General features: G+C 53.3%; 1 protein-coding gene across 1 annotated transcript in view; it reads left to right on the forward strand.

The window, feature by feature from the left end:
* Nucleotides 1-27,474, forward strand: part of USP43 (ubiquitin specific peptidase 43) — a 192,005-nt gene that overhangs the window by 131,580 nt on the left and 32,951 nt on the right. Inside the window, 4 exon segments of the mRNA XM_032777059.2 lie at nucleotides 1,006-1,141; nucleotides 1,641-1,785; nucleotides 11,863-12,025; nucleotides 18,512-18,623. Coding sequence (XP_032632950.2) covers nucleotides 1,006-1,141; nucleotides 1,641-1,785; nucleotides 11,863-12,025; nucleotides 18,512-18,623 — 556 coding nt within the window.

A 27,474-nucleotide genomic window follows, 5' to 3' on the forward strand; every position in this document is an offset into this window, starting at 1 on the left:
GGTGAACTGCAGCCAGTGGGAGCTGCGATTGGCAAAACCTGCGGACGCGGCAGGTAAGCAAACCGTCCCAGCCTGCCAGGGGCTTTTTCTGAAGAAGTGCTGGCCCAAGTTTGGGAACCATTTCCCTAAACAGACCTACACAATAGGGTGCCTCCCATAGCCCTTCGCTGGCCAGAATTCCTAGTCTGGTGCTCCCCTGTGTGCAGCTCTGACTCAGCAATAGAGCAACAGGAAATGCTTGTGATGTGGGAAAAGTGTATTGGGTGCTGACCCGGAGCAGTCTCATGGCACGGTGTGGCCCTACGGGCGTGCCGCCCTCACCTTCTTTTGGCTGCTCCAAGTCACGTGTCCATAGCAGCGCAGAGGTCCTACCTCAGTATCCCCCTAGCAGGGTCCAAGTTATTAAGCCTTAATAAAGCCCACAGACCTAAACCCTTCCCCTGGGTTAATGGATTCCTCACCCCTCATGCCTGGGGCTGTGCAATGGGTCAAGCCTGCGTTGCCAGTCCACCAGCACTGGGTTCTGGCCCTGCTTCACAGTATCTCTTCCCTTTTCCAAAGCGGGGTGTATCCCATCCCCAGCGTGTCTGCTGCACCCTTAAACTCTTGTTTCCTTAAAGGGGCCGTGTCATGGACTAGGCATGGCTGGCCCTGAGCCCCACCGCTCCTTAAAGCGGCCGGACCACCAGACCATGGTGTTAAATGTTATGGGGTAATTCTGCCCTGGTTGCATGCTCCAACAGCAAGGGAAGGCACTCAGCGGAGGGCAGAGCTGAGCCCTGCATGTTTGTGGCCCCTTACAGTCGGTGCTGAGGTATGTTCCTGGGTCAGTGCTCAGATGTTTGGGCTCATCACTTCCTGCACAGGGGCTGGGAACACACGGCATATCCTAATACCCAGCTTGAACAAGAGCTCGGGTGCCCTGGGGCACAGACAGACCAAGAGGAGGACCCCCCATTTGCTGCTTACTGGCTTTCTGGAGCCCTCTACTCTTCTGTTTTTCAGGCCCTTGAATGTCACCTTAGTCTTCCAGTCCAAGAGCCAGCGGTTCCTGCGGATAGGCTTAGCAGTGCCCCTCCTCAGCACCGTGGCGACCCTCAGGGCAATGGTGGCAGAAGAAGGCAAAATCGCCCCCAATCAGGTGAGTCAGGGCCAGACCCTCCGCCACACTGTCCCAAGCCTGGAGCAGCCAGGTGGCCAGCTACCCGCCCTGCTGAGCGCATTCCTGGCGGCACTGGGCTTGCCCGCTCCGGCCAGGCAGGGCTCACATGGCAAGGAAGGGGCCCCGCGCTTTGTCTCAGCTGCGCTGGTGTAGAGACACACTGTGTCGTGCCACAAACGCCAGATGGCATCGCAGTACCAGACGGTGGGGCGTGAATGGAACCTCCTGGTGAGTATGTCTCACAGGTGGTATGGGCATGCTACAGCCCTGTCAGCCTGGCTCCCAGTTGCAGCAGCTCATGTCCACATTCACTGCACTGAGCTGCTGTGTGGAGACCCCAGCAGCCCAGGGACTCCTTAGTTGTTCTGCAAGTTCGAGGCTCTCCAGAGGCAAGAGAGACCGTGGCCACAGGATGGTTTTCTCCTCAACATCCTTATGGGAGGGAGCCGGGGTCGCTGACTGTTCCCCTGCGCTGCAGGTGATCCTGGTGGAGCTGTCCCCCAGCGGGTTCCAGCGCTCCTTCCACGACGAGGAGGATCTGAACACCATCGCGGAGGGCGACAGCATCTATGCCTTCCAGGCCCCGCTGCCCTTCAGCAGAGGCAGCTCATGCCGGCTCTCAGGTACCAAACTGCGTTCAGGTTTGTTCCTTGCAAGCAGGTGGGAACGTGTACTCGATAAAAGCCGGTCATGTCTCCTTCCCCAGATTCCTCTTCTGAGCCTTGGCAGGAGGATGCCTAACAGCAGGCATTTTCCATCAGCGTCGGAGCATCTCCCCGTGTGCTTGGAACAGCTATCGCCCTGCAGCTTTAATGAGCAGAAACTGATGTGGGATTTACTCCACTCTTCCTGGGACTGAGTCCCCGGAGAGAGCTCCCGCTTCCCCATAGGCATCTGTCTCAGCTTCTGAGCATATCCAGGAAACAATTATACAGGCTAAGCCCAAACCACTGAGCTGCGAGAATGGCAGGGTACCTCGTCTGATGGCCTATTAGCAAAAGATGGCCCAGGTTTAAAGGCACGGGGCCTTTTAAACTGAACACGTGTGAAACAGAGTCTCTTCTGACACAGCCAGACCAGCTGCCCATGAGGCTGTCTCACAATGTGTGAGACATAGGGAAGAAGTTGCGGCTACAGTTCTGGGCTTGGACGAAGGAGATCTGGGGTCAGTTCTAGTTCAGTCACAGGCTCCTTGGGGGAGTCACCCCATTTTCTGGGGATAACAATGCTTAATTCGGGGTGGGTGGGGAGGCAGAACCCCTCGTCCTGCATGTGCAGCACCCAGTGTAAAGAGGCCCTGACCTGCCACATACTCAGTGATTTCACCCTGATCTTTAAAGCACTGCACTACCCACTCTCCGTGCTTTGATTCAGGGAGCACTCAGTGCTGGGGCCACAACCAGCTGACCCTGTGCGATGCAGTGCCGCGGCCTGTTCACAGCTTGCTTGTCCTTGAAGACACCTCCTAATGCCACCTCCCCCCGGGCACTGCGGAGATGCCAGCTGAATGGGCCAGGGGCTCAAGGCCATGTCCCGCACCAGAGGTCAGGGCTAAGGAGCCTTGCAGGTGGGGGAACAGGCTGTCACCACCTGAGCTGTGTGCCTGCTGCAGGTGCAGCCTGAGGACGTCAGCTCCATGGACGTCCGAGATGTAGAAGACCTCTTGGGTCACTGGGTCCTGGGAGCACAGCAAGATTCTGTGTCCGGCCCCTTTCACAGGCCCTGCATTGAGCTTATTCAGAAAGAGGAGGGTGCTAGTCAATGGGAATAAACACATTCAAATCCCGCCCTCTGTGGGATGGGCAAGTATCATTAGCCCTCCGCTGGGAGTCATAGAGCCCTGTCATTCCAAGTGCAAACACAATTCCAAACCTTGAAATGGTTGCGTTGTTTTCCGGCCAGCCCAGTGAACCCACCTCTCCTGGGTGGAGGTGCCCAGCTGGGCCAGTGGGCGCGGGGGTGGTGAGAAAAACCGGAGCGAGCGAGCGGCATGCCCAGATTGCCTACGGAGCTGGAGAGGCAACAGCCTGCTTAATGCTGCTCTAAGAAAGGTGCCCCCCCACCCCGGGTGTCAATGCAGCTGGACCCACCTGTTTGCTCAGAGCCACATCTGCACCACATCAGTCTGCTCGGAGACTGAGAAGAGAACTGGGCCCCTAACATTCCCGAACAGCAGCTCTTCAGAAGGCCAGACTGACAAGTCTTGGTGATGGGTCCAGGGGGAATCTCAGGGAGTTCTGGGCTTTGGAGACTTCCCTAACCTCCTGGGAAGTATCAAGCCCTCATTGCTCTGCAGTTGGCTTCCTTGTGGGATTTCCAGGTGGCATCCTGCTCAGCTGGTGCTTAGGTCCCTCAGCTCCGGGAAGTGCAGAGGAAGCCATGAAAGCGAAACGGAGCCGAAAGCGAAGTGAACATTTTCAAATCCGGAGAGAGGTTCGGCTCGAGCTGTGGGTGGACGGTCAGCTTGGCCCTTGTGGGATATGCTCTTCCTTGGTTAGGACAGGCCACAGGGCCAGGGGTGCAACATGCAGTGTGGCAGACTCTGGGGGAGCCTCTGTCTATGAGATGCATGGAGACAGCTCTCGGAAGGCAGGGAGAGACAGTGCTGAGACCTGGCACCCCTGGCAGGCAGAGGGCTCCTTGGTTGCTGTCTGGAGGAAGGTTTTGGATGCAGAATTCTGTGGCTTAGCACAGAATCCCTGTGTTACAGCCATTCTCCTGAGAGCTGCAGAGAAATCCTGGGGCCACCTGCCACAGAGCTAACTTCATGATGCCTGGAGGTAAAGCAGTATCCCTCCAGCACAGCGCCAGCTTCAGGGGAATCCTGGGGGCGGAGGCCACTGCCCATTACACTGTTCCTGACCCAGTTTCACCCCTCCAGCTAACATTAATGGGAGATTCAAAGGAAAGCATCACATACAGCATCTTAATGTCATGCTCATTGGCAAGGTTTGTGCTGGTAATCGGACCCCGGGACTCCCGTTAACGGTGACTTAATTAGACGCCAGCTGGTGTTCAGTAAATGTTTGCCTAAGTACACATGGCATCTGGGCAGGGCGTGTGGAACGTCTCCTCGTGCGGAGGCGTTCTGATTAGCTGCCACCTGGGCAGCTGCTAACTGGGCTAATGTGGCTGCTTGGTGCCGGAATGAGCTGTGCTGCCGCTCGGCGTGAGCCATGGGCATTCTGGGGCCTATGAAATAAGAACCATCCCAACTGTGGCATCAAATGAAATTTGATCGTTTGAAGTTCAGGAAACACTTCCTCCTCCTCCCCCCCCCCAATTCTGTTTCACTTTCACTGTCCCTCTGCATGTCTGGCATGTGCCTGGAAACACATGATCCAAAACTCGGCAAGAAAGGAGCAGCTTGTGGTGCTGCCCAGAAATCTCTGCAGGGAACGTGTTTGGTTTTCCAGACTCCCGGGGGACCAGTGGCAGCCAGACTCCTGATTGCTTCTCCAGTCTCCATCCCCAGGCATGGGAGGTTCCTGCATTGAGGTCCCCACCTTGGGCCTTGGCTGACCCTGAGTCCAAACAGAAAGCTCCTAATACAAGTGGAAGTTGCTGTCCTAGGGAATGTTTCCTGAGTACTTGCCTCAAGCAAAGGCCTGAGCAAAGCAATTCCTGCAGCAGCCCCATCAATAATAGATCTAGCCTAATGGAGCTTGTTGGTCTAATTCCTCCTTCCCCAGCAGCCCCCTGGGGAGCAATATTTTTAGGTTCTCCAAGAAAGGGCCAGGGTGTTTCAGAACCGTATGCGGCACATGAGCAGCTGCAGCAAGGCGTGGCATCTCTAGCACCAGGCCTGGGCTGAGAAGGGACAGCACCCTCCTGGAGCTAGGAGTGTAAAAATACCAGAGTTCCTTCTCTGGCCGACGATGACACACCCTGGGGCCAGTGAACAAGGCGGCCGAGGGGACGTGGCCTTGCAGCCTTTCATGCGGTGCAGCATAAATCGCTGAGCCAATTCTCTTCGAGCGGTGCGCTGGCGAGGTCTGAGACACGATGAGCAATCGTGCCCTTCCCTTGCTAGGGAGCTCAGCCCTGTACAGCAGAACGCACCAGGCCACGGGTCCAGGACAGCTTCAGGGCTTCATCTGTGCTGATAGCCTTTTCCAGAGGCCCCTCACTATGCTATCGGGGCACCTTGTGTACATTTATAGAGCCGCCACCCTCCACCACCCCGTGAGGCAGGAGCGGGGGGCTACCACAGCCCCGTTTCACAGACAGGGAACTGAGGCCCGGGGGACACGCCAAAGGCAGAGTCAGGAATTAGAACCCAGATTTCCTGAGGTGCCTCTCTGGCAGGCTTACTGGGCCTGTCCAAGGAGTGACAACAGGCGAATAGCGTGGGGATGCAGGAGAAGCTGGGCTCTGCCCAAGCCAAGGCTGTGGGGAAGGCGGCCTGTTCCTCTCCCCAGGCTCTCAGGCAGCACAAGGCAGCATGGAGTCCAGTCTGTGCCCCGCAGTGCGAGACCAGGACACGTCCCCCTGGCAGTGCCACTTATCTGTAGTGGGCAGATGCCACCTGGTGCTGAAGGCTTGGGAGCAGTCCTGATATGGCCCCACCCCAGGCCGGGACGTTCTCCCAGTTACTCTCCCTCCTGTCCCAGTGCAGAATGACGCAACGTCTCCCCTGGACCAGAAAGCGAAGCCATGGCCACAGCCTGTCCCCCATTGACTTGGGGGTGGGGTAGTGTGACGAACTGGGACTCTTCTTAATGTTTGCTCTGAATACTGTGTTGGTGCCTCAGTGTCCCCTAGGCAGTTCTTAAGTATCTAGGTGGTGGGATAAGGGTGTGTGATTGCTACAGAGCAAAGGGCCAGTGCACCTAAATGCCTGGCACTCTGTCTCCTAGCAACTGATGGCCTGGGCCCCTCCTCTGCAAAGATGCCAACTGAAGGTGTTGGAGACAAAGGGATCAGGTGACCTCCTGGCCCGGGAAAGGAGCTGAGCAGAGACGAGGGGCTGGAGGGGGTTGTTAGTCTGGAGCTTGCTGGGGACGCGGAGTGAAGTGCAGCCCCCCAGAATGGACCCGGCCGAGGGGTCTGGTTCGCTGTATCTACAAGCTCTGTTTTAGACCCTGTTCCTGTCATCGAATAAACCTCTGTGTTACTGGCTGGCTGAGAGTCACGTCTGACTGCAAAGTGGGGGTGCAGAATCCTGTGGCTTCCCCAGGACCCCGCCTGGGCGGGCTCGCTGTGGGAAGCACACGGAGGGGCAGAGGATGCTGAATGCTCCAAGGAGAGACCCAGGAGGTGAAGACGTGTGAACTTCTTGCCCTGAACAAGTCTGCTCTAAGGGAGAGGAGGCTCCCCAAAGTCCTGACTGGCTTAGTGGGAAGCAGTTCCAGAGCATCGCCCGGTGACTCCGTGACAGGTAGTGAGTGAGCAGGCATCAGCAGCACCCGGCCCTGCTACGGCCCCTCTCACTGAGGGTCTGCTCTTCTCCTGCGCTGGTCTCGGACATGCTGAACCTGCCAGCCGGCCGTGCCGTCCCAGCACGCTAGAGAGGGACTTGGTGCCCCTGCCAGTTGGTGGCAGGCGGGAGCTGTGGGTGGTTCTTTGCTCTGCCAGCAGCTGGGGGCACTTCCCAATCACACTTTGCCCCCTTCCATTTGCAGGTTGGCCCAGTCAGGCAGCTCCCTCAGCAGCTGGGCCTCCGGGGGTCTGAGTCCTCCCAGCACTTGCTGCAGCTGGGCACGGTTCGGGGATTGGTGCCTGGTTTCCCCTCCCTTTCATCCCAGGGCAGCACTGGTCAGAAATAGCCTTGGGTGGGCCAGGCTGCGTAAGGAGGAATGGCCGTGGCTGGTGCTGGGAAGTGGGAGCTGAGACCATCTGTTCCTTTGACGGGCTTTTACCTAGGCTTACGACTCAATTGAAGGCTGTGGCCATCCATCACATCCCTCCCAGGTGGCGCGCGGCCGAGCCCGCCACCGAAAATAGCTGCAGGATGAGCGGCAGTAGGGGCAGTGAGGCTCCATCACTGTTCCAGCCTGTTATGAAGATCTATAACCTGGCCATCGCAGCATGATTCTGCTGAGAAATAAGACTTCTCTCCCGCAGCCAAGCCTTCCCTTCCTGGGCAGCTGCATTCATTATTCCGGGCACCAAGCTCCTGGCAGTGAGGTCCCCGGCTGGGGGAAGGCAGCCATGGGGCACATCCCCTTCCAGCCGTGGGGCACATCCCCTGGCAGACATGGGGTACATCCCCTGGCAGCTTTGGGGCAAGTGTATGGAGCAGCAAGTGACGGGAGAGGTTTTGGATAGGACCAAGCCTCCACCTTAGCCAACCTGCAGCAGCTGGTGAGCTCCCCATAGCAGATTCCCTACCCCCAGCTTCTCTCTTTCCTCCTGCTGTCCCCCACTGTACCAGGCCCATGAGCTGTACCGGGCCCATTTCCTGCCAACGTACCCACTGGCACAATGCCCTCTAGTGGGCCTGCAGGCACCTCTGACCTTTCTCCCCCTCCCCCAGGCCTGCCTCCCCTTGGAGGATGGATATCCACTGCAGTGTGCCTCTGGCATCTGTCTGTGCCGAGCTGCAAGCGAAGGGGCGAGACAGACATTGCAAAGCGGGAGGTAGCAGGAGGAAGATTATTTGCTGTGGTTGTTCCTGGCAGCCCCAGTCACAGGCCAGTCCCCCCTGGCGCCAGGTGCTGTACAAACAGAACAACCCCAAGCAGCTGACAATCTGAGTTTGAGAAAAGAGACTCCAGGTGGACACGGGCAGATGGGAGCACAAGGAACCCAGGAGACATAGGGCAGCATGGCAGGCTGGGCTCTTCGAAAGTGGAATCCAAGTCCCAGTTCTTGTTTTAAAGGTCTTTTGAATTTATTCTGCTCACGTGAGTGATCTCCAACTATTGTGGGCAGGGAAGAGAGCCCCCGCAAGCCCCGGGGCTGTTCCAGTCCTGAGCTACCCTCATACAGCTCTGCCGTGCCCCACCTCCCGCTCTCACAGGCCCCGGGGCTATCCCAGCCCTGGGCTCCCCTCACCCAGCTCTGTCGTGCCCTGCACTCCTGCCAGGGGGCCTCTCTAAATTAACTGAGCTTTGGCACAACAGCTCAGTGTTCTGCACGATTCCAATGACCCGACAGTGCCGAAGCACGGGTCAGTACATGGCATTTCAAAGTACAAGGCTTGGCATGGATTTCCCCAAGGCAGGAGCAGCTTCTCCTGGCTCTCGACTGATATCCATAAATATTTAATGTCCAGAAGTTACGCATCAAGCCGTGATGCTGAGAGCTGGGCTCTGGCTGCAGTGTGATCCTGGCATTCCCCAGCATCAGCAACTGGGGAGCAAACGGGGCTGCCTCGGCCTCTGCAAAGCCCCCAGTACCAGGACCGGAAGGGCACCAGATAGACCGGCCAGCTCTGTAGAAATGGAAACGTTGCACTGGGTGTTAAACGTGTCGGACTGTCTCCCCATTAAGTTTGTTTTACATGTGATGCAGAGACACATTGTCCTGAGTGATGTTTGCGGGCCCGGGGAGGGCAGGCAGGGCGCGAGCACTGTGGGGTTTGTGATTGGCAGGGTGATTGGGAAGACAAGCCTGTTGGCAGTGGCTAGAGAAACCCAAGAGTGCAGCACACATGCTGGGCCATTTACTTGACAGCTCTGCCGATTCCCCTCACTCCCGACCCGCAGCCCTCCTGCTATTCCAGCTCTGGGCTCCCTAACTCCCAGCACGGCCTGTGCTCACATATCCTGACCCCACTGCCCCGCTTCCTGCCTTCAGTCCTGGGCTCCCCTCCCACCCAGCCAATACCTCTCCACACTGCAGAGATTTCTGACAGCCCAGAACGTGTCATGTCATTGTCCCTTCAGAAATGAGTCTGTGACACCAGGGGCCTTCCCCAGTGCGGGGCTGCTAGGACCCTGGTTAGGGAATGAAGCACGCCTGGCCCCTCTCACTTTGCCAGTACTTCTCAGCCCAGGCCTGGCTCTGCTTCAGTCTGTTGTGCTGTGTGGTGTGTGAGGGATGGGGACAGAGCTGCACAAAGGACCCGGCTGAAGCAACTGGATTCATTTCCCTCAAGGACTGGATTCTCCTGAGCGGGTACAGGAGGAATCGCCCGGCTGGGCTGGAGGGGCAGCGGTAGGGCAGAGACCTGTCAGTAAGATTGGCAGGGAAGCTGGCACTCAAGGGCAAAATGGAGCAGGGAGGGGATAAAAAGTGGAGCCTGGAGAAAGCAGCAAGCCAGGAAGGTTTGCACCAGCGCATCCGGCCTTTGGGGGAGATGCCAGGGGCATGACGGTTTCAGAGTGTGTGGGGCAGGGGAGCAGGTGGCATCCAATCTCCTGTTCTCTGCCAGGGTTGTGTGTGTGCCCAGGGCTCGTCTTCATTTTGTCTGGCATCGCTCGGCCGAGTGTCCTGTGGCGTGTGGTACAAGGGAGCTGGCATTCGGGTGACACCCAGGATGGGTCAGCTGGGTTCTTGTGCCTGTCCCTGCTCTCCCCCACCCCGCCAGCCCCCAAAGTCCTTGTGCTCTGTGCCCACTAGAGATGAGCTGATTGCCTGCTGCATGACAAGTGCAAAAGGGGTGGTGGGCAAACCACGTGGCTAAACCACTGACCATCCCCACCCCTGCCATGGTCACTCCCCACCGTGGTTTCTAGTTTGTGGGGAGGGGCAGTCTAATGGCTCTGCAGGGAGAAAGGGGAAAGAACAGCAAAGAGCTCAGGAAGGAGACAAATTCTGTGTGGCTAAAACTCCACCAGCGCTCATCAGAAATCAGAACTGGAGCTAGCCTCATGCTTCAGGTGCCAGGCTGTTGTGGGTGTGTGGGGTGGGGGTTTGAAACCACAGGCCAGCAGGAAATCTGGTTCCGCAGCCTCCGCCAATGTAATTTTGGGTGATGCGGTGTGCGGCCAGACAAGCCTGACAGTGATTAATTACCTCTCCAAGCTAACCGAGAGTTCCGACATCGGAAAGCGTCAGAGGAGACGGATCGTACAGCTCTGGGAGCTGGGGCACGTGGCGGTCCGGCTGCACAGAGCACCTCCTGCTGTCTCCCAACCATACAGATACTGAGGGGCTCTGGTTAATTGCCCAGCCCTGATTGTAAGAAGGTCTGGAGATGGCAGGTGCTCCATGGGCAGGGCCATGCCCTTCTCCTCACCAGCTGCGCACCCTGCAAATGGATCAGTGCTCAGCTCGGGACTCTTTCTGATTCCTCCTGCCCGCGATAGTGCAGGAAAGCAGTCTTATTCAGTGGGATTTACCCATCAAGGCAGGAGGAGATGTACAGGCCCTAAGATGGTCACCAATGCCCTTGGCCCTGGGGGTTCCCATGCCTCACAGAATGGTGAGGAGAAGGGGAGCCCAGCGCACAGCCAGGCCGGGGGACTGGATCTCTCAAGCTTGCAGTCTTGGCAGGGGAAGGAGGAGCCACCGGAGGGCTCCTGAGTCATGAGGCCTGCCTGAGACGGCATGTAATTGGCCTTTCATGGTCATCGGTCTGCCAGGAATTCACTGCCCCACATTCTTTGGGGTAACAAGTTGTGATGATGCAGTTCTGGTGGGACCCAACTGAGAGTGCCAATTCAGGACCAATTGCTTAAACAGGGCAGTTACAGCCCTAGGCTGGGGGTTTTCCACCTCTAAGGCACCAAACCAGCTGGACAAAGAGGACTCTGGTCTCACCCCACTGGCTAACCACAAGTCACACAAGCAATTCCCTCAGACACTCCAGTCTCCCAGTATCACCACCAGTCCCACTCGTCCTGGGGATGAATGGTTATGAAAACCAACACCCCAATAAAAGAAAACGGTTCTCTCGATTCCAAAGAATCAAGCCCCAGACCCAGGTCAATATACACATCAGATCTTACCCACAAATCACGCTGGTGCAATCCTCTAGAATCTAAAATCTAAAGGTTTATTCATGAAGGGAAAAAGATAGAGATGAGAGCTAGAATTGGTTAAATGGAATCAATTACATCCAGTAATGGCAAAGTTCTTTGTTCAGGCTTGTAGCAGTGATGGAGTAAACTGCGGGTTCAAATCAAGTCTCTGGAACACCCCCAGCTGGGATGGGTCATAAGTCCTTTGTGCAGAGCTTCAGTTTGTAGCAAAGTCCCTCCAGAGGTAAGAAGCAGGACTGAAGACCAGATGGAGATGAGGCATTTGCCTTATATAGGCTCTTCCAGGTGTAAGAACATTTCTTTGTTCTTACTGTGAAAAATTACAGCACAATGGAGTCTGGAGTCACATGGGCAAGTTCCTGCACTTTGCTGAGTTACAGGGCGTATCTGCCTTCTCTCCATGGGTCAATTATGTAGCTGATGGTCCTTAATGGGCCACCAAGCAGGCTAGGTTGAGTTAACACCAACTTGTCTGGGGTGTCTCCCAGAAGCACAGCACATTTTTGAAATACAGACAGTGTAGAGCCAATATTCATAACTTCAACTACAAAATGATACAGACATATAGACAGCATAATTATAACCAGCAACCCATAACCTGGTCTTAGACACCTTGTATGACTCACTTTATATAAGATTTGGTGCCACTACAGGACCTTGGTTGTAACCATGTTCTATATGGTCACAGTTTATATCAATAATGTCACACACGTCGGTAACTGAGCCCTGATCAGTGCTTCCATACATGACCCCTGCAGCGTGTGATGTCAGAGCCCTGACTCAGGGATTCATTCTCTGCATTCTTGCTCTTGTATTTCTCCTCTACAGGCTGCCCCCTCAGCCTTCCATCTTCCCCCAGTTCCTCCGATCCTGAAGGCCAGCGACTGCCCCATGCCGGGGCCATGTCCTCGGAGTTCTTGCACCATGGTGGAGGCGGGAGAGTGCTGCTTCTGCTCTGTAACACAGCAGGGATGGAGCAGCAGGCTGCCAGGTATGTTGCTTTACCTCCATTATATGCCAGGGAATGTGCATATCGTGCAATTTGGTGCATCCATTGTGCAGCCGGGAGTGCAAACCGGAGGAAGCAATTGCAAATTCATTATGGTTCAATGTGCACTTGCCCAAATTCACATGGAGAAGCTACTGCCGGCTTCTCCAGGATCCATTGTGTTACCACACAGGGTGCCTCATGGCGTCTGTCTCCTTGGGATGGAGCAGGCAAGCCATGGCCGAGTCTCTGAATCGCTTCTCTGGTGGTTAGAGCACTGTCCTGGGGCTCAAGAGACCTGGAATCTGTTCCTGGCTCTGCCACTGGCCTGCTGGGTGGCCTTGAGTAAGTCACATCACCACCCTGTGCCTCAGTTTCCCCTTCTGTAATATGGGAGTAATGCTACTGGCCTCCTTTGAGAGTTGCTGATGACAATGACTATATAAGAGCTAGCGGCTGCTGGTGGTGGTGGTGGTTTTATTCTTATTAAAGAAGCACTAAAAATGGTAGGTGCTTGATCGAATTTCTTGGGTCTGCAGAACTGACCTGGGAATCTTGTGCCAATGAGCTCACTTGCCCTTGTCCTAGCTGCTGCACCCCCTTCTTGCACTTAAGCCATTGCCCCGCGTAGCCCCCATGGCTGGGCTGGGCTCCCAGCACTTACAGGCAGGGGAAGCAGAGTAGACAGACTGCCTGCGCAGGCCGAGCCTGGCTCAGGACAGGAGCCACAGGCTGCCTGAGGCCCTGGGCAGGGGGACAGCGTGCCAGGCCCTGGGTGGTGGGGCTGCAGACTGGGAATGGGGGTCAGCAGTGCCAGTCGTTGCAGCTGGGACTCATCTGCAAAGAAGGGGGCTAAAGACTTTTTTTGCAATTTTCTGTTGGACTTTGAGTGAAGGATTCAGGCCCGGGAGGGGATGGAGGGCCAGGTCACTCTGATCGCCAAAGAAGAGAGTGGGGAAACTGAGGCAGAGCTGCTGCAATACACTATCTGACCGCGAGGGGGCTCTGTGCCTCCCCTCACTCTGGGACAAGGACTTCATCCCAGCCTCTCCTCTCCCAACAACACAAAGCCATTTACCGAGTACCTTGTCCAATCCCTCTGCTCCCTGTTCCAGGTCCAGCCATGCCGAGGCTCTGTTCTCCTTTCTCCATGCACAGAGGCAGGGATGCTCACAGATGCTGCTGGTTCAGGACTGTGCCTGGCCTCTCAATCCTCCGTCCAAAGCCAGATCGGAGGAGGCGAGCCGCGGCCCCCTCCCACTCTCCCCGAGACAGAGCTGTCACTGAGCACCCATCTGAGCTCTCTGAGGGCCGTGCCAGCCACAGGGCATCTCACACTTCCCTGCCCGGGCCATAGGTGGGGAGGGCTGGAGGAAAAGTCACAGCTCCCCCCTGCCTCCACATCTCTGAGATGATGTCATGTTGTCTGTCTCATGGGGCATCGCTCCCTGGAACAACCCAGAACCAGAATGGGGCAGAGGGCACGGGAGTGCAGCAGGGCACTCAGAGGGCAGACAAGCAGCAGCCTATGTCTCACTGGGGATATTTCCCCCCGTTGTTGGCGGCTGTGGGTCGGGAATGTTAATGCCATCGGCAGCACTGGGCAAGCCCCTTTAGCGGAGCATCCCTACAAACCCCAAGCCTTGCACCGGTGGGAGGTCGGCCAGCTCACTGTGAAGGGAAGAAAACCGAGTCAGGGAGGGCTGGGGCCACGTGCACAAGGTCCCACGAGCGGCCTGTGGCAGAGCTGGACGGCAGCCCGGGCCTCGCCTGCCCAGTCCTGAGAGTTAACCTCCCCACTGGCAGGGATGGGGTGAGCCCGGTGCTTCCCCAGCGCTTTTCACAGCCTGCATTTCAGTGTTGCTTCGCCTGGCCTCCGTAGGGGCCCTGTGTCCCAGAGGGTTGTATGGTAGGTCAGTGTGGCCCCTGGCTAGCTGGGGACGTGCCAGCAGCAAGGCTGGTGAGCATTGCGGCAGCTGGAGCCATACAGCCGAGGAGGCTCAGTGTAATAGCTCCCGTGCCTCTGCCTCTGGCAGCCCCTACACAGTCCCCACGGAGCTGGGAGCCGCATGCTGCTCTGCACATACTGGCTGCATTCACAGACGTGACGTGCTGACCATGCCCGCCTCGAGCCGTGGCCTTCCCAGCAGCTATGGCAGGCGTGTGTGGTGAACCACGGCGGGCACAGTCCTGGCTGTGTTCTCTCGGTGCTGTCCTGTCACACATCACCCGCGGGAGGAGCTGGTGGGGGCGCTGCGTGTGTGCGTGTCGGAGGGAAGGCTGGGTTGTCCTTCCTTGGATCTCTTCTCTGTTTCATGCACCTACTGGGCCCAACTCACCCTGGGCATAAGCATAGTGCCCCCAGCTGGCTATCTTGGGCAGGAGCCAGCTCCTGGCAGAGCTGAACAGGAACCAGGGTGTGTATGAATCCACGGGGATCCAGGAATTTGTTTCTCCCCTGGCTGTGTTATTCCTTCTCTCGCTCTTGCTCTCAACTTTCTGGGACTTTGGTTTTGCTCTGTCCTTTTTGCTGACTCTGCACCCAGCTGGGACTTTATCCCGTGTCAGGTGTGTCTCCTCTCGTGCGCAGTGTCTGTTGTGAGGCACTCCCTCGGCCCATGTGTCAGGATAAAGGGCAGAGGATATTGGCGGCACGCGTCTGGTTTCTCCTTGCTGCTCCTGCATTGTGGGCTGTTTTTTCGGGTGCAGCCTGGATTTGCTGACAAACTTTAGTTATTTATTTGTTTATTTTGACATCTGAAATGGTGGTGTCTGTGTAAATGATCGAAGAATGCTCCAGAATTGGGATTTGTCTGGGCTGGATGAGTGTCATTTTAATAACCACACCTAGCTCTTGTTTAGCCCTTGTGATGGGGCAAGGCCAGATGGCTACAGTAAAGTACTGTGAAACAGGTATGTTAGCCCCAGGCTAAACAAATCCCTAGTACCCTGGTAACCAAATGGCAGTTGCTCCAGGTTAATCAAGGCACCTGGAGCCAATTAAGACCTTTCTAGAAGGCAGTAGAGATAGCTACTTTAATTAGAACACCTGCAGCCAATCAAGGCAGGCTAATCAGGGCACCTGGGTTTAAAAAGGAGCTCACTCCAGTCAGGCAGGGAGGAGCCAGAGGAGAAGGAGCGTGTGTGAGGAGCTGGGAGCAAGAAGGCAAGGAGCTGAGAGTGAGAGAGTGTACTGCTGGAGGATTGAGGAGGACAAGCGTTATCAGACACCAGGAGGAAAGTCCTGTGGTGAGGATAAAGAAGGTGTTTGGAGGAGGCCATGGGGAAGTAGCCCAGGGAGTTGTAGCTGTCATGCAGCTGTTACAGGAGGCACTATAGACAGCTGCGATCCACAGGGCCCTGGGCTGGAACCCGGAGTAGAGGGCGGGCCCGGGCTCCCCCCAAACCTCCCAACTCCTGATCAGACACAGGAGGAGCTGACCCAAACTGTGGGTTCCGCAAGAGGGGAAGATCACTGAGGTGAACAAATCTGCCAATAAGCGCAGGACCCACCAAGGTAGAGGAGGAACTTTGTCACACCCTCTACATCTGTAAGTGCCGTACATAGGAGAGTAAGTATCGCTACACCCATTTTATGGATGGGGAAACTGAGGCACAGACTGCGGCGTGATTTGCACATGATCATGCATTAAGTCATTGCTGGGAATGGGACCCAAGACTCCTGCATCCTACCCACGTGGCTATGCTGCCTTCTCAGAGAACTTAGCCTGACTCACAACCACCCATGTTTTAGGAAAGTTCAGGGATCAGTCCACAATCTGTGACTGACCCCAGCCCTTAGAAGGGGTTGAACCAAACCTCTGGATCCGAAGTTTACAACTCAACACCTTATCTATGTAGTCTGGATCTATTCTGGGCCCTTTCTTGTGTGTTAGATACATAGTGTGAGTGTCAATAAAGAGACAATAGTGAGTCTTGTCAGTTAGAATGAGGGTTTTCAGTGTGTGTCCCTCGCTGTTCCGAGAGGTGGTTGACATGCAGGGCCAGGCATGTCCAGAGGAATGATGGAGAAACAGAGGCAGGTATGGTATATACAGCTCCTGGGATGTGTCTGTCCAGGGACACAAACAGAAGCATGGGTTTTGTGTGGCTCTGGCAGTATCAGCCCCTCCACACCTCCTCCTGTAACACTGAACGAATCGCCAAAGTTTGGAGAAGCCCCCGAAAGCATGCCTGCTTGTCTGATCTGAGAATTCCCTGGGAACAGTGCAGGAAGCAGAGCCTTGTAACTGTTGTGACTCCTGTGGACTGTACCTTGAATTATTCCCCAAGGACGCTGCTGAGATAGGCAGCCATTTTGTGTTCATCTGGGTGCAGAGCATGCCAGAGGAGATACACACCATGCTCTCTGATGGGCTCTGTCCTCTCTTCATTTGCTTTCCCCTTAATCGAAACTCAGAGTCATTCTGGCAACAGGTAGCTATTTGCTCGTCACTGAGTCAGGATACTTGCAAAGGGGCTCGCTGGATTGCCAGAGCCAGTAGCTCCCACAAGAACAGTCTCAGTGCTTCTGCTTCAGGTTGCACCTGGAAACGGAAAACTTGGAGGAGCATGGGCATAAGCAAGAGCTGAACTGGTCAATGGGGCCTCAGGCAAGGTTGGGTTTGAGCCCTGGGCCAGTTTCCCCTCAGCTCCTGTCTGACCCACCTCTCTTTGCTCATCCTGAGTCTGGCAGGCAGGTGAGAAGCAACATTGTCCAAAGTCCAAGCTGGGAGCTCAGCTATTCAGCGGGTCAGTCAGTGATGCAGTGGGAGTGGGGGCCATAGCGCCTGTCCCCTCAATGCCTCCCCTCCTGTGCTGGCTGTGAATGTGACCAGGAAAGATTTCTTAGCACTAAGAATGGCCCAGCAACAAAAACATGGCCTAGCAGAGAATGGTCTCTTGGACCTTCCCATCTCCAGCAGCCGGGATCCTACCCTGGCACCCTCCTGTTAGGGGCTGCCGGCCCTCCAGACACGTTAGCAACATCCTTGACTTTCAGAGGTCTCTCCTGCATGCACAGACTCGTCCATTGATTCACGCCGTGTCTTTGCACCCACCCTGTGCTGGGTGCGGTCTGTGAACAGGGCGTTCGGTCCCTGGGGCTGGGCCGAGTGCAGGGGTTTGGATCCATCGGTTGGTTCCCTGCTCAATGGAGAACACAGTGGCCCAGTTCGGAACATGCCTCTGCCTCCCCCTTCCTGCGCCCTGGCCGAGCCTGCTCAGCATCTCCGGAAAGGCAGGCGCCGGAACAAGTGGGCAATGAAGCACAAGCTGGGGCTTGTTGGAAGTGATTTTCTTTCTGTTGCTTGGCCCAGCAACTGGGCCATCGTTAAGCCCAGAGAAAGCAGGCATTCTGCTGCACTAATTGCCTCCTCTGGATGAGACAGAGCTCCAGGGAGGGGAACAGAAGGTGCTGCTGCTCCCGGAATCGCTGTGCTAAGTCTTCTGGCCACGCTGGGCCATTCGGTCCCCGGCGACGCTAAGCCCAGACCATATTTCTTTTCTTTTGAAGCTGGTTCTCAGGCCAAGGCGGGAAGCGGCTCAGCGTGCCCCGCTAGGAGCACTGACACAGACCGCTGGCTGGTGGGCTGCCATCGGCTGGTAATGAATTCGCATTTCACCTCACAAATCCCATTAAATACCATTCTCTGTGTGCTCGAAGCTGCTAGTAAAACATTATCGGCTGGGAAATGGCTTGTCCTGCGCCACGCTTTATGGAGCACTATTGAGTGGGAAGCACCCGAACTTCACCCAGACAGGCCCAGCGTGGGTGTGAGCCCTGCTGTCCCAGCAGCTGTGGCCAGATGATCCACTTCCTACCCTCTCCAGCCTAATCCTGGCATTTGCCTCCTCTCAGCTGCTGCACTGCGCTCATGCATCCTGCGCTGCACCACTCAGAGCTCGCTGAGGTCCCCAACTAGTCTGGGGCAGAGCAGCGGTCCCATGTAGCCAGGGAACCTCCCTCAGAGCGTGAATGGTGCCGAATGCTTAAAAAAAAATGCAAGAAACTCCCCAGTGGATGGCTGTAGGAACCCCAGAAATGCCCTATTTGTGCCACCTTTCCTTCAATGTTACAGGTAGTGTAGTCTAATGGTTAGAGAGAAATAACAGGTCCCGGACTCCTGGGTTCCATTCCGGGATCTGCCATTGACGCCTTGTGTGCCTGCTCTCGCTCTGTCTGCGTTTATCACTCTGACAAATGGAGGCAGTAATTCGGTACAGGTGCTGTGCTCTGACTGCTAGGCAGTGCTTCCTCTCTGCATGGCTGTGTGCTTTGGGGCTCCCTTCTCCCACACCAGCTAGAGCCCCTAGGACGTATCGTAGCACACCTGTGGGCTGTCATCCCTGAACAGGAGAGGGGATGGCCAGAGACGCCTGAGAGGCTCAGCGAGGGGTGAGTGCCCATTAAGGAGATGGCTCCTGCCCAGACTGGCCAGTGATTCCTTTTCTAGCCCTGTCTCCAACTCTTTGTCTGTGGCTTTCCAGGTTTGGCCCCCCGTTGCTGATGAGAGAAGACAGAGCCATCTCGTGGGAGCAGCTTCAGCAGTGCATCCTCAGCAAGATGCGTTACTTGATGAGGAGCGAGGCTCAGGTGCAGGTCAGTCCATTTCCCTGCTTTGGGTGTGTTGGTGCCAGACAGGATGGGGAGAGTGTGGGACCTGCTCACATCAGGGCACTGCCTGGGTTAGCGGCTCAGGAGCAGTGCCCACCAGCAGCTCCCAGCATGCTGGAGGGAAAGAAACCCTGCCCGGGGAGAAGCGTTCCCAACACCCTTCTAACGAATCTCCTGTACTGCGATCCCAACTCTCCTCTCCAACGCGTCACCAGGGAGGAATTTGACTCACCAGGCCAGATTCTGCTCTTATGTTTATGTAAATCTGGAGGAACCCATTGGTAGCAGGAAAGTTTCTCTAGACTTACACAGGTAGAGATTCATGGATTCCAAGGCCAGAAGGGACCATCGTGATCCATCTAATCTGACCCCCTTTGTCACAAGGGCCGTGGGACTGCCCCAAATAATTCCCAGAGCAGAGCTTAAAAACGTCTACTGAGTGAAAAATGGTCAGGGATGGAGACTCCACCCTGATCCTTGGTAAACTGTTCCAATGGGTAACTGCTCTCACCATTACAAATGTGGCCATGCGGCTCTCAGAGCGTACTCTGCCATCGTGCATGCAATAGATGGGCGTAGGCAACCTATGGCACTCACACTGCCTTGGTCCTGGCCACCAGTCCGGGGGGGCTCTGCATTTTAATGTAATTTTAATGTAATTTTAAATGAAGCTTCTTAAACGTTTTAAAAACCTTATTTACTTCACATACAACAATAGTTTAGTTATAGACTTACAGAGAGAGGCCTTCTAAAAAAGGTTAAAATGTATGACTGGCACTCGAAACCTGAAATGAGAGTGACTAAATGAAGACTCGGCACAGCACTTCTGAAAGGTTGCCGACCCCTGCAATAGATAAAACAACAGAAGAACGGGTGCCATTAGCCCTTTCTCCTCCGATCCTGCACACCAGTTTCTAAACCTGTTTTCACAGCTCAAGAGCTTTCTGTGGGGGCTGAAATTTTCATCATTTGGGCAAAGTCCCTGGGCCGTGTCTACATTCTGGGCGAGTGGGGGCTGGGAATGGGAGATGTCATTTTCTCACTGGGCAATTCTGGCTGAGTTTTGCTCTGAGAATTACAGGAGTTTAACCTGAAATTCAGTGCTTACCAATGGCAGAAAGGGACCTGGGGATTACAATGGACGAGAAGCTGGATATGGATCAGCAGTGTGCCCTTGTTCCCAAGAAGGCTAATGGCATATTGGGCTGCATTAGTAGGACCACTGTCAGCAGATCAAGGAAAGTGATTATTCCCCTCTATTCAGCACTGGGGAGGCCACATCTGGAGTATTGCATCCAGTTTTGAGCCCCTACTATAGAAAGGATGTGGATACATTGCAGAGAGTCCAGGGGAGGGCAACGAAAATGATTAGGGGGCTGGGGCACATGACTTATGAGCAGAGGCTGAGGGAACTGGGATTGTTTAGTCTGCAGAAGAGAAGAGTGAGGGGGTATTTGATAGCTGCTTTCAACTACCTGAGGGGAGTTCCAAAGAGGATGGATCTAGACTGTTCTCAGTGGTAGCATATGACAGAACAAGGAGCAATGGTCTCAAGTTGCAGTGGCGGAGGTCTAGGCTGGATATTAGGAAAAACTATTTGACTAGAAGAGTGGTGAAGCACTGGAATGGGTTACCTACTGAGGTGACTTCCACCCACATCTACTCCCCTGGCTTGTGAAACAGGAAGTGAGACGTTACGTGCCGTGTAAGCTTTTATTAGCTGTGGAAATGCAGACACAATCTCTAAGGTGGCTGTGGCTAGATTGTAAACTTTTGGTCTATTTATTAAAGCATTAGAACCCGCCCCAGAGGGAAGATGAATTTTAAATGTTACATTAATTTTTGTTCCTGTTAATCTCCTTTCATATTCGTTCCGAGTGGATAGCTTTTTAATTAAATTATAGCTTATTAAATCATCATTGGAATCCAGGAGGGACCAAACATTACATTCCTGTGCAAAATGAAGATTGATTATTGCATCCAACTCCAAAGTGGCCTGTAGATGCTTTGCTGAGTTTGATCCCAATGTGAAGAGGGCTGGGGAAGAGCTCAGAAGAAAATCTCTAAATCCAACTTTGGGCCTTTTGCTCTGGGTAGTTTTTGAAGTTGGACTTATCAAAATAGTTTCATTTCCCCACAGGCATCAAGAGACCTTTCCACATCCATGCCCGAGAGCTAGCAAAGGAAGCCTTGATTTATTTCTTAGGCCTTGTACACACTGGACTGGAACCCTGGGCTGCTAGGGCAGAAAGGCAAAAGTGCCATAAGCCACAATCTGCACTGGTGCAGTCTGAAAGCAGGGTACACTGGACTGGTGCAAATTGTGGCACTGACAGAGCTCCCCACTCAGGGCAGGGCTGGGTGTCCTCCCCCCCACAGGTGCCTCCACCCTAGCACTAGCACTGCTGAGCTCTCCACTGTGAGGGTGCACCTGGCTGAGATACTGTACACGCACGTGGGGCAGCTGGTCCCTCCTGCTGCTCATGCTGCGCCCTGTTTTTAGCCCTCTATCTTGATGGGAGCCAGTGCCGGTTCTTCTCCTCACACTGGGAATTACCACCACCCCCGCCCCAGTGTGGACCTACCCCTATCCTGCATGTCCTGCCTGTGGGCTCATGGAGCAGGGCCGCCGAAATGACAGACCTGAAAATCCCCAGCGATGCAATCAGCCAGTTCTGTGTTTGATCTGGGGAGAGCTCCTCTTGCGGCGTGGAACTGCTGAGGCTGCCTGGCCTCTCATAGCCTAGTCTAACACCAGAACAAGTCCAGGGACCTCAGTGGGCTGACAGAGGGGGTCGCTCTCATTGAATCGCTTTGGTTACCCATTGGCAGTGCACCAGATAGACTCAGAGACTTTAAGGCCAGAAGGGTCCATCACGATTACTTAGTCTCACCTCCTGCACATCGCAGGCCACAGAATGTCGCCCACTCACTCCTGTAACAGAGCCCAACCTCCAGTGGAGTTACTGAAGACTCCAAGTTACAGAGAATTCACCGTTTACACTAGTTCAAACCAATGAGTGGCTCGTGCCCCATGCTGCAGAGGAAGGTGAAACCCCCCTAGAGTCTCTGCCCATCTGATCCAGGGGAAAATTCCTTCCAGACCCTAATATGTGAGGCCCCATTGTGACCCTGAGCAGGGCACAGGCTATATGCGAGCAGTGGAGATTTCCCCACGTGGAGGGGAATGCCTTGCTGATGTAAACCTGGGCAAGGCAGCTTCTGCACCAGTCGTCTCTCACCAGCCATGACACAGGAGGAATAGCCGGGGATGGGTGCGGCAGGGGCATGGGGAAGTTTTGCTATGCTGACTCTTCACTGGCATAAGTTGGAGCAGCACTTAGGCTGCTCTAACTCACGCTGGACTAGTGCAGAATCAAGGGGCTGTAACTGACCCCTCCCCGTACCAGTAAACACTCAGCAGCCATCACCCTAGTCATCGGTGGTAACTGCAGGTGCCACCACCTCTGTACTGAGCAGAACTCGGACACAAGTGAATCGAGCCCAGAGTCTATACGGTGCCTCTCATCTATCCCTGAGCAGGTCTAGGTGTGATCAGACCAGATCCTAGGAGCCGCTAGCATTCCCCTCTGACTTTTACAGCATAGTGTGTGTGTTGCGCTTGCAAGTGGCGGCTGCAAATCCTCAGGCAGATTAAATACTGCAAGTGTTAACATTTAAGAACCAGAGATACAGGAAAAATCAATCAAGACCTTGGCCAAACATTCTGTTTTCTGCCCATCAGCACTATTAGCTTCTACTCCATTGGGACAGCACAGGGCTATGCCAGGGCTGTTTTGTCTCCCACCCTGCTACCAAGACCCTTCTAAAGAACAGGAAAAATCCATGGATTTTTCTGACGCTAGGATTTTCCATTGATCCATCATGCCTTCCGAAGAAAATAAAAACCTCCCATAATGCACCTAGCCTATTGTGCAGTACAGCATGGGGTGTGTGTGTATGGGCGGGGAGATTTCCTTCCTGACCCCTGGAGCAATCATCTGGTGCCCTGAAGCATGAGATCAGCTTTCCCCTATCTTAGCACATAACCACAAACACTGATATATTGTCTATGAAATTTGCCAGGCCCTATCTCTTCAAACCAGCCGCTTTATTTGACTCTGATCTATAGCAGCAGTGAAGGCCTTTTATTAGTTCTAAATTGGACCGGCTACTAATTCCATCAAGTGGCTTCATATTATGGGGTAGCACAAACAGACAGGCCTGACTGCTTTCCTCTGTACCCCTCCTAGCTGTAAATACAGCACTTGAGTTCATTTCCTGCTCATCTCTTTCCTTTTCATCGTGCCGAGCGGCCGTGCAACTCAGCGGCCATCCCCCCAGCTGCAGTGTCTTTGCAAACGCCACAGGCCCTGGGCTGTGCTGCCTGCCCACCGCAGTGCTCTCTGAGTGGAAGGCGGGTCTTTTCTGCGTGCAGACCTGCCTTCCCCATGGAAACACTAGCAATTCCTCTCAGCCGGGTGACGGGGAGAACCAAGAGAGACGTCCTGCCACTGCTTGACCTGAAATAGTCAGGGCATGTTCCCCACCAAGCTGGTGTCCGTGGGATGCTGGCTGGGCCGAGCCAAGCTCCACTGGTTAGGATTTCGGGTTTGTGGCCCACAAAGCATTAATGAACTGGTTTGCCCAGGCCTGCTCAGGCTGAAATGAGCCAGTGAGCCACAGGACCGTGTCCTCCCCTTCCAGGGCTTTCGACACCCTTTCGTCTGGAGATAATGAGACTTCTTGGGTGCATTCGAGGGAGGGAGCTTGAAGTAATGGAAGGATTCATCTGGAAACAGCAAGCTCATGAGCCAGCAGTAGTGAGCAGAGCAGACCTACCCTGCTTTGAGAGGGGGCAAAGCAGGGATGCCATTCAGCAGGGGCACCTGCCCCCCCCCCACACTTTTGCACCACAGCAAAGTGTAAACAGTCTATGCTCTCCCCGGGGGAAACCTGAAGCCCTGAGTTGTGGTCTGAGAAGCTGCTGTTGGCACAGGGCTGTCCCCAAGGAGCTGGACCAGCACTTCCCCCCTCTCCCCAGCTCTGGGAAATGTTTCCCTGGCTGTGTCGGCTGCTCTGTGCCCGGGAGCAGGAGAGCTGATCCTCCTGCCAGCCCCCACAGCCAGCAGGAAGGAGTGGCAGCCCTGGGACCAGAGGGGCACTCTCAGCACTTCATGTGGGTAAATAGCTCCTTGTCGCCGAGCTGATACGGGATGAGAACCAGGAGAGAGTAGTATCTGGCTAGCCTTGGCGTAGAAGAGACCTGATGAGTCTCCCCCACAAAGCTGAGCAGTTTTATTTTCAGTGTAACAGCCAGTGCTGCCCTTAGACGTTTCAGCTGCTCCTGGTGGAAATCAAAGGAAGTTATTGTACATAATTCTGCGGCTCAATCTGACAATCAAACATTTTCTTTCTTGAATTAGTCTATGTACATGTGGGACTTTTTTTTTTAACAATTCATGGAGAGCTCGTAATCCTGCCAGGTTGTTACAGTCTTGGAACTTCCTTGATACCTGAGTGTGCCCTTGAAGTGACATTGTTTAGGGAGCACATTTTCTTCATAACATTTAAGATGTAGAGTGTCATATTATGGTTTTATTAAGGCACGGTTGAGAATCATCCTGTTGGGTCACTGTAGATACATACTGAGGATTTCTATAATACATTATTGAACTGAACGGTTTCCAGAGGCTAAAACAAGCTTTTAGATCAGTCGTTTGTAAATGCAAGTTAAATTTTTAAATTAATTTTTATGTTTTGAATCTTTGCACCTTTGGTACCTTGCACTGAAATGTGTTTTCATTTGTGTTGGAGAAATATCAGATAAATAAATTACAATATTTAAGACTTTATTTCTAATTACTGAGAAACTTCATAGGAGAAGAAAACACATTGCCATTGGAAAAAGGTGATAATATTTTTATCTACTGGAAATACACCTTCAGGTGTCTTAGAGCTGATAGGAAACCCATGTTGGCCAATCTGTTGTAATGTTTTCTTTCCAATTATCACTTTAAAAGATTTTTGATTTTTCCTTTTCTTTTTTAAATTAGTGCCAAAATGAATTTTTTTCTCTAATTCATTAGTTATTCCATGTTTTAGAAGAATGTTTATGGGGAAACTCAACTACTTTAGACTTCATAACTTTTTAATGGGGAATGAGATGTACAAATTAAGAGTGCATATATTTGCTTGCTTATAATTTTCCAGAAGGTAATATAAATGAAAATAAAAAAGTGTGTGGGTGTTTGAGGGTGATTCGTGTGATGTTTTTAAGGACAATGATCTTGAGCAAATATTCTGCATTAATTTTACTTAATGGTTAAAGTTATTAGTTCTTGTATTAAGTCTCTGAAACTGATATAGGAAAGTAAATGCAAAGAATGCACGTTGGAAAACATAATCCCAACTATACATACAAAACGATGGGGTTTAAATTAGCTGTTACCACTCAAGAAAGAGATCTTGGAGTCATTGTGGATAGTGCTCTGGAAACATCCGCTCAATGTGCAGCGGCAGTCAAAAAACCGAACAGAATGTTGGGAACTATTAGGAAAGGGATAGATAACAAGACAGAAAATATCAGAATGCCTCTATATAAATCCATGGCACTCCCACGTCTTGAATACTGTGTGCAGATCTGGTTGCCCCAACTCAAAAAAGAAATATTTAAACTGGAAAAGGTACAGAAAAGGGCAACAAAAATGTTTAAGGGTATGGAACAGATTCTGTGTGAGGAGAGATTAAAAATACTGGGACAGCTTGGAGAAGTGATGATGGAGGGGTATGACAAAGGTCTATAAAATCTTTACTGATGTGGAGAAAGTGAATTAGGAAATGTGATTTACTCCTTCATATAGCAGAAGAATCAGGTCAGCCAACTAAATTAGTAAGCAGCAGGTTTAAAACAAACAAAAGGATTTATTCATACAGCACATACTCAACCTGTGGAACTCATTGCCAGGGGATGTTGTGAAGGCCAAAACTATAACAAGGTTCAAAAAAGAACTAGATAAGCTCCTGGAGGATAGATACCCCCATCAATGCCCATTAGCAAGGATGGGCAGGGATGTAACCCCATGCTCTGGGTGTCCCTCACCTCTGTTTGCCAGAAGCTGGGAGTGGATGACAGGGCATGGATCACTCAATGACTGCCTGTTCTTTTCATTGCCTCTGAAGCACCTGGCATTGGCCATTGTGGGAGGACAGGATACTAGGCTAGATGGACCATTGGTCAGGCCCAGTATGTTCTTATGATACCTCAAGGTTTGGGATTGGGAATGTCTTGCTGTATTATCTCCGGATTGTTCTAGATTCACATGTAAACTTAAAATATGGCATTATTTGGTATTTGTATATATTTTTTATTTCTTTATATAGGAATTAGATACGATGTTCCCGCCAGTTAATTTCTAAGTTATTATCCGGAAAAAAAACAACCCTAGAGTTTTCAGGTGTCTAAATAGCCTTTGGAATCATGGTTAAAATCCCACACTCCCTCAAAAAAATCTGAAATGGCGCCCCGGGGCAGATAGCTGTGCTGGGGGTCCTAGTCCCTTTTCACAGGAAGGAGTGGTGGAGCCGTGAACTAACATACCCACTGGCCAGTGTGTGTTTTCTGCCCGCACTCTGTATCTGATCCAGTGAGGAGGTAAGGCTGCTATAGCTGGCTGCTATGTGACGTGATCCTTTAGCTCGAGCTGGGAGCTGACGCTTTTAGCTCTAGAGGTCACAACCAAGATGGCTGCCACCCAGTGCTCTAACGGCAGACAAGCTTGCAGAGGGGGCTGCGCTGGGCTGCTGTGACCTTCTGAACTGCACTGAAGGGACAGAGTGCTGCAGAGAGGTAGCAGCAGCCTCCGTTTGCTTGTTAACAGAGAGCAACTGATCACAAGGTGGTGGAGAAACAAGCGCTCTGCCAGGACTCAGCCAGACTCCCACTCGGGATTCCAGAGATGGGGTCCCTTTTGCTAAGCGCTGCCCATGCGCTTATGATAGGGATACAGGTCTTATTGCGAAAATGAGAGACTGAGAGTTAGGACTCCTGGCTGTTCTCAGTTCAGATACTGACGTGCTTGGGCAACTCAATGCCTCTGTGCCTCGGTTTCCCCATGTGAAATATGGGGATGGTAATACTTATCAGCCTCACAGCTTGAGTAGGCCGTAAGAGTTAATTAGTGCTGCTATAGCGCTTGGAGATCCTCTGATGAAAGGCCCCTAGATAGCAATGGTATTGTTCTTGTGATGCATCTGTCGCCACCAAGGAATTTCACAAGCATCACTGTGTTGCTTGGAACTTCATAACAGCTACAGGGAGAGAACTCAGACCCTCCAAGAGCACAGTTCCTGCTACCACTTGAGCTAAAAGAGAATCTCCATCTGCAGTTATCAATACAGGGCCTATGGCACAGAGCAAACAGTTCTGATCTCACCAAGTAGAGTGGGGGAGATGGCAGTACTTACCCCAACCCTAAATACACACACTAGCCAGTTCATTGCACTGCTGCCGGATGAGCTAGAGCAGACCCCAGTGCCCACAGGTAGCACATCCTTCCCTGAACCAATTCATACAAACCTAAGTAAGATAAACTCTACTAATAAAACACTCCCAATTCTGGCAGGCCAGGTGGGTGGCTGAGCAGGCAGCAATTACAGGAGCCTTCAGAGGATGATGGTCAGAGGTAAGTGTTTGCAATAGCTTCTCCTGCTCTCCGAGAGCAGAGTCTTCCAGGGATGTCTCCTTGTGAGCGGCAAAGCTAGCAAAAGACAGCCCACAGCACCGCCCCAGCCTTGCCTAGTGAGGCCAATGTCTGCGGGAGATGGCAGGGCCTCT

The sequence above is a fragment of the Chelonoidis abingdonii genome, chromosome 13, assembly GCF_003597395.2.
Source record: "Chelonoidis abingdonii isolate Lonesome George chromosome 13, CheloAbing_2.0, whole genome shotgun sequence".
NCBI classification, from domain to species: Eukaryota; Metazoa; Chordata; order Testudines; family Testudinidae; genus Chelonoidis; species Chelonoidis abingdonii.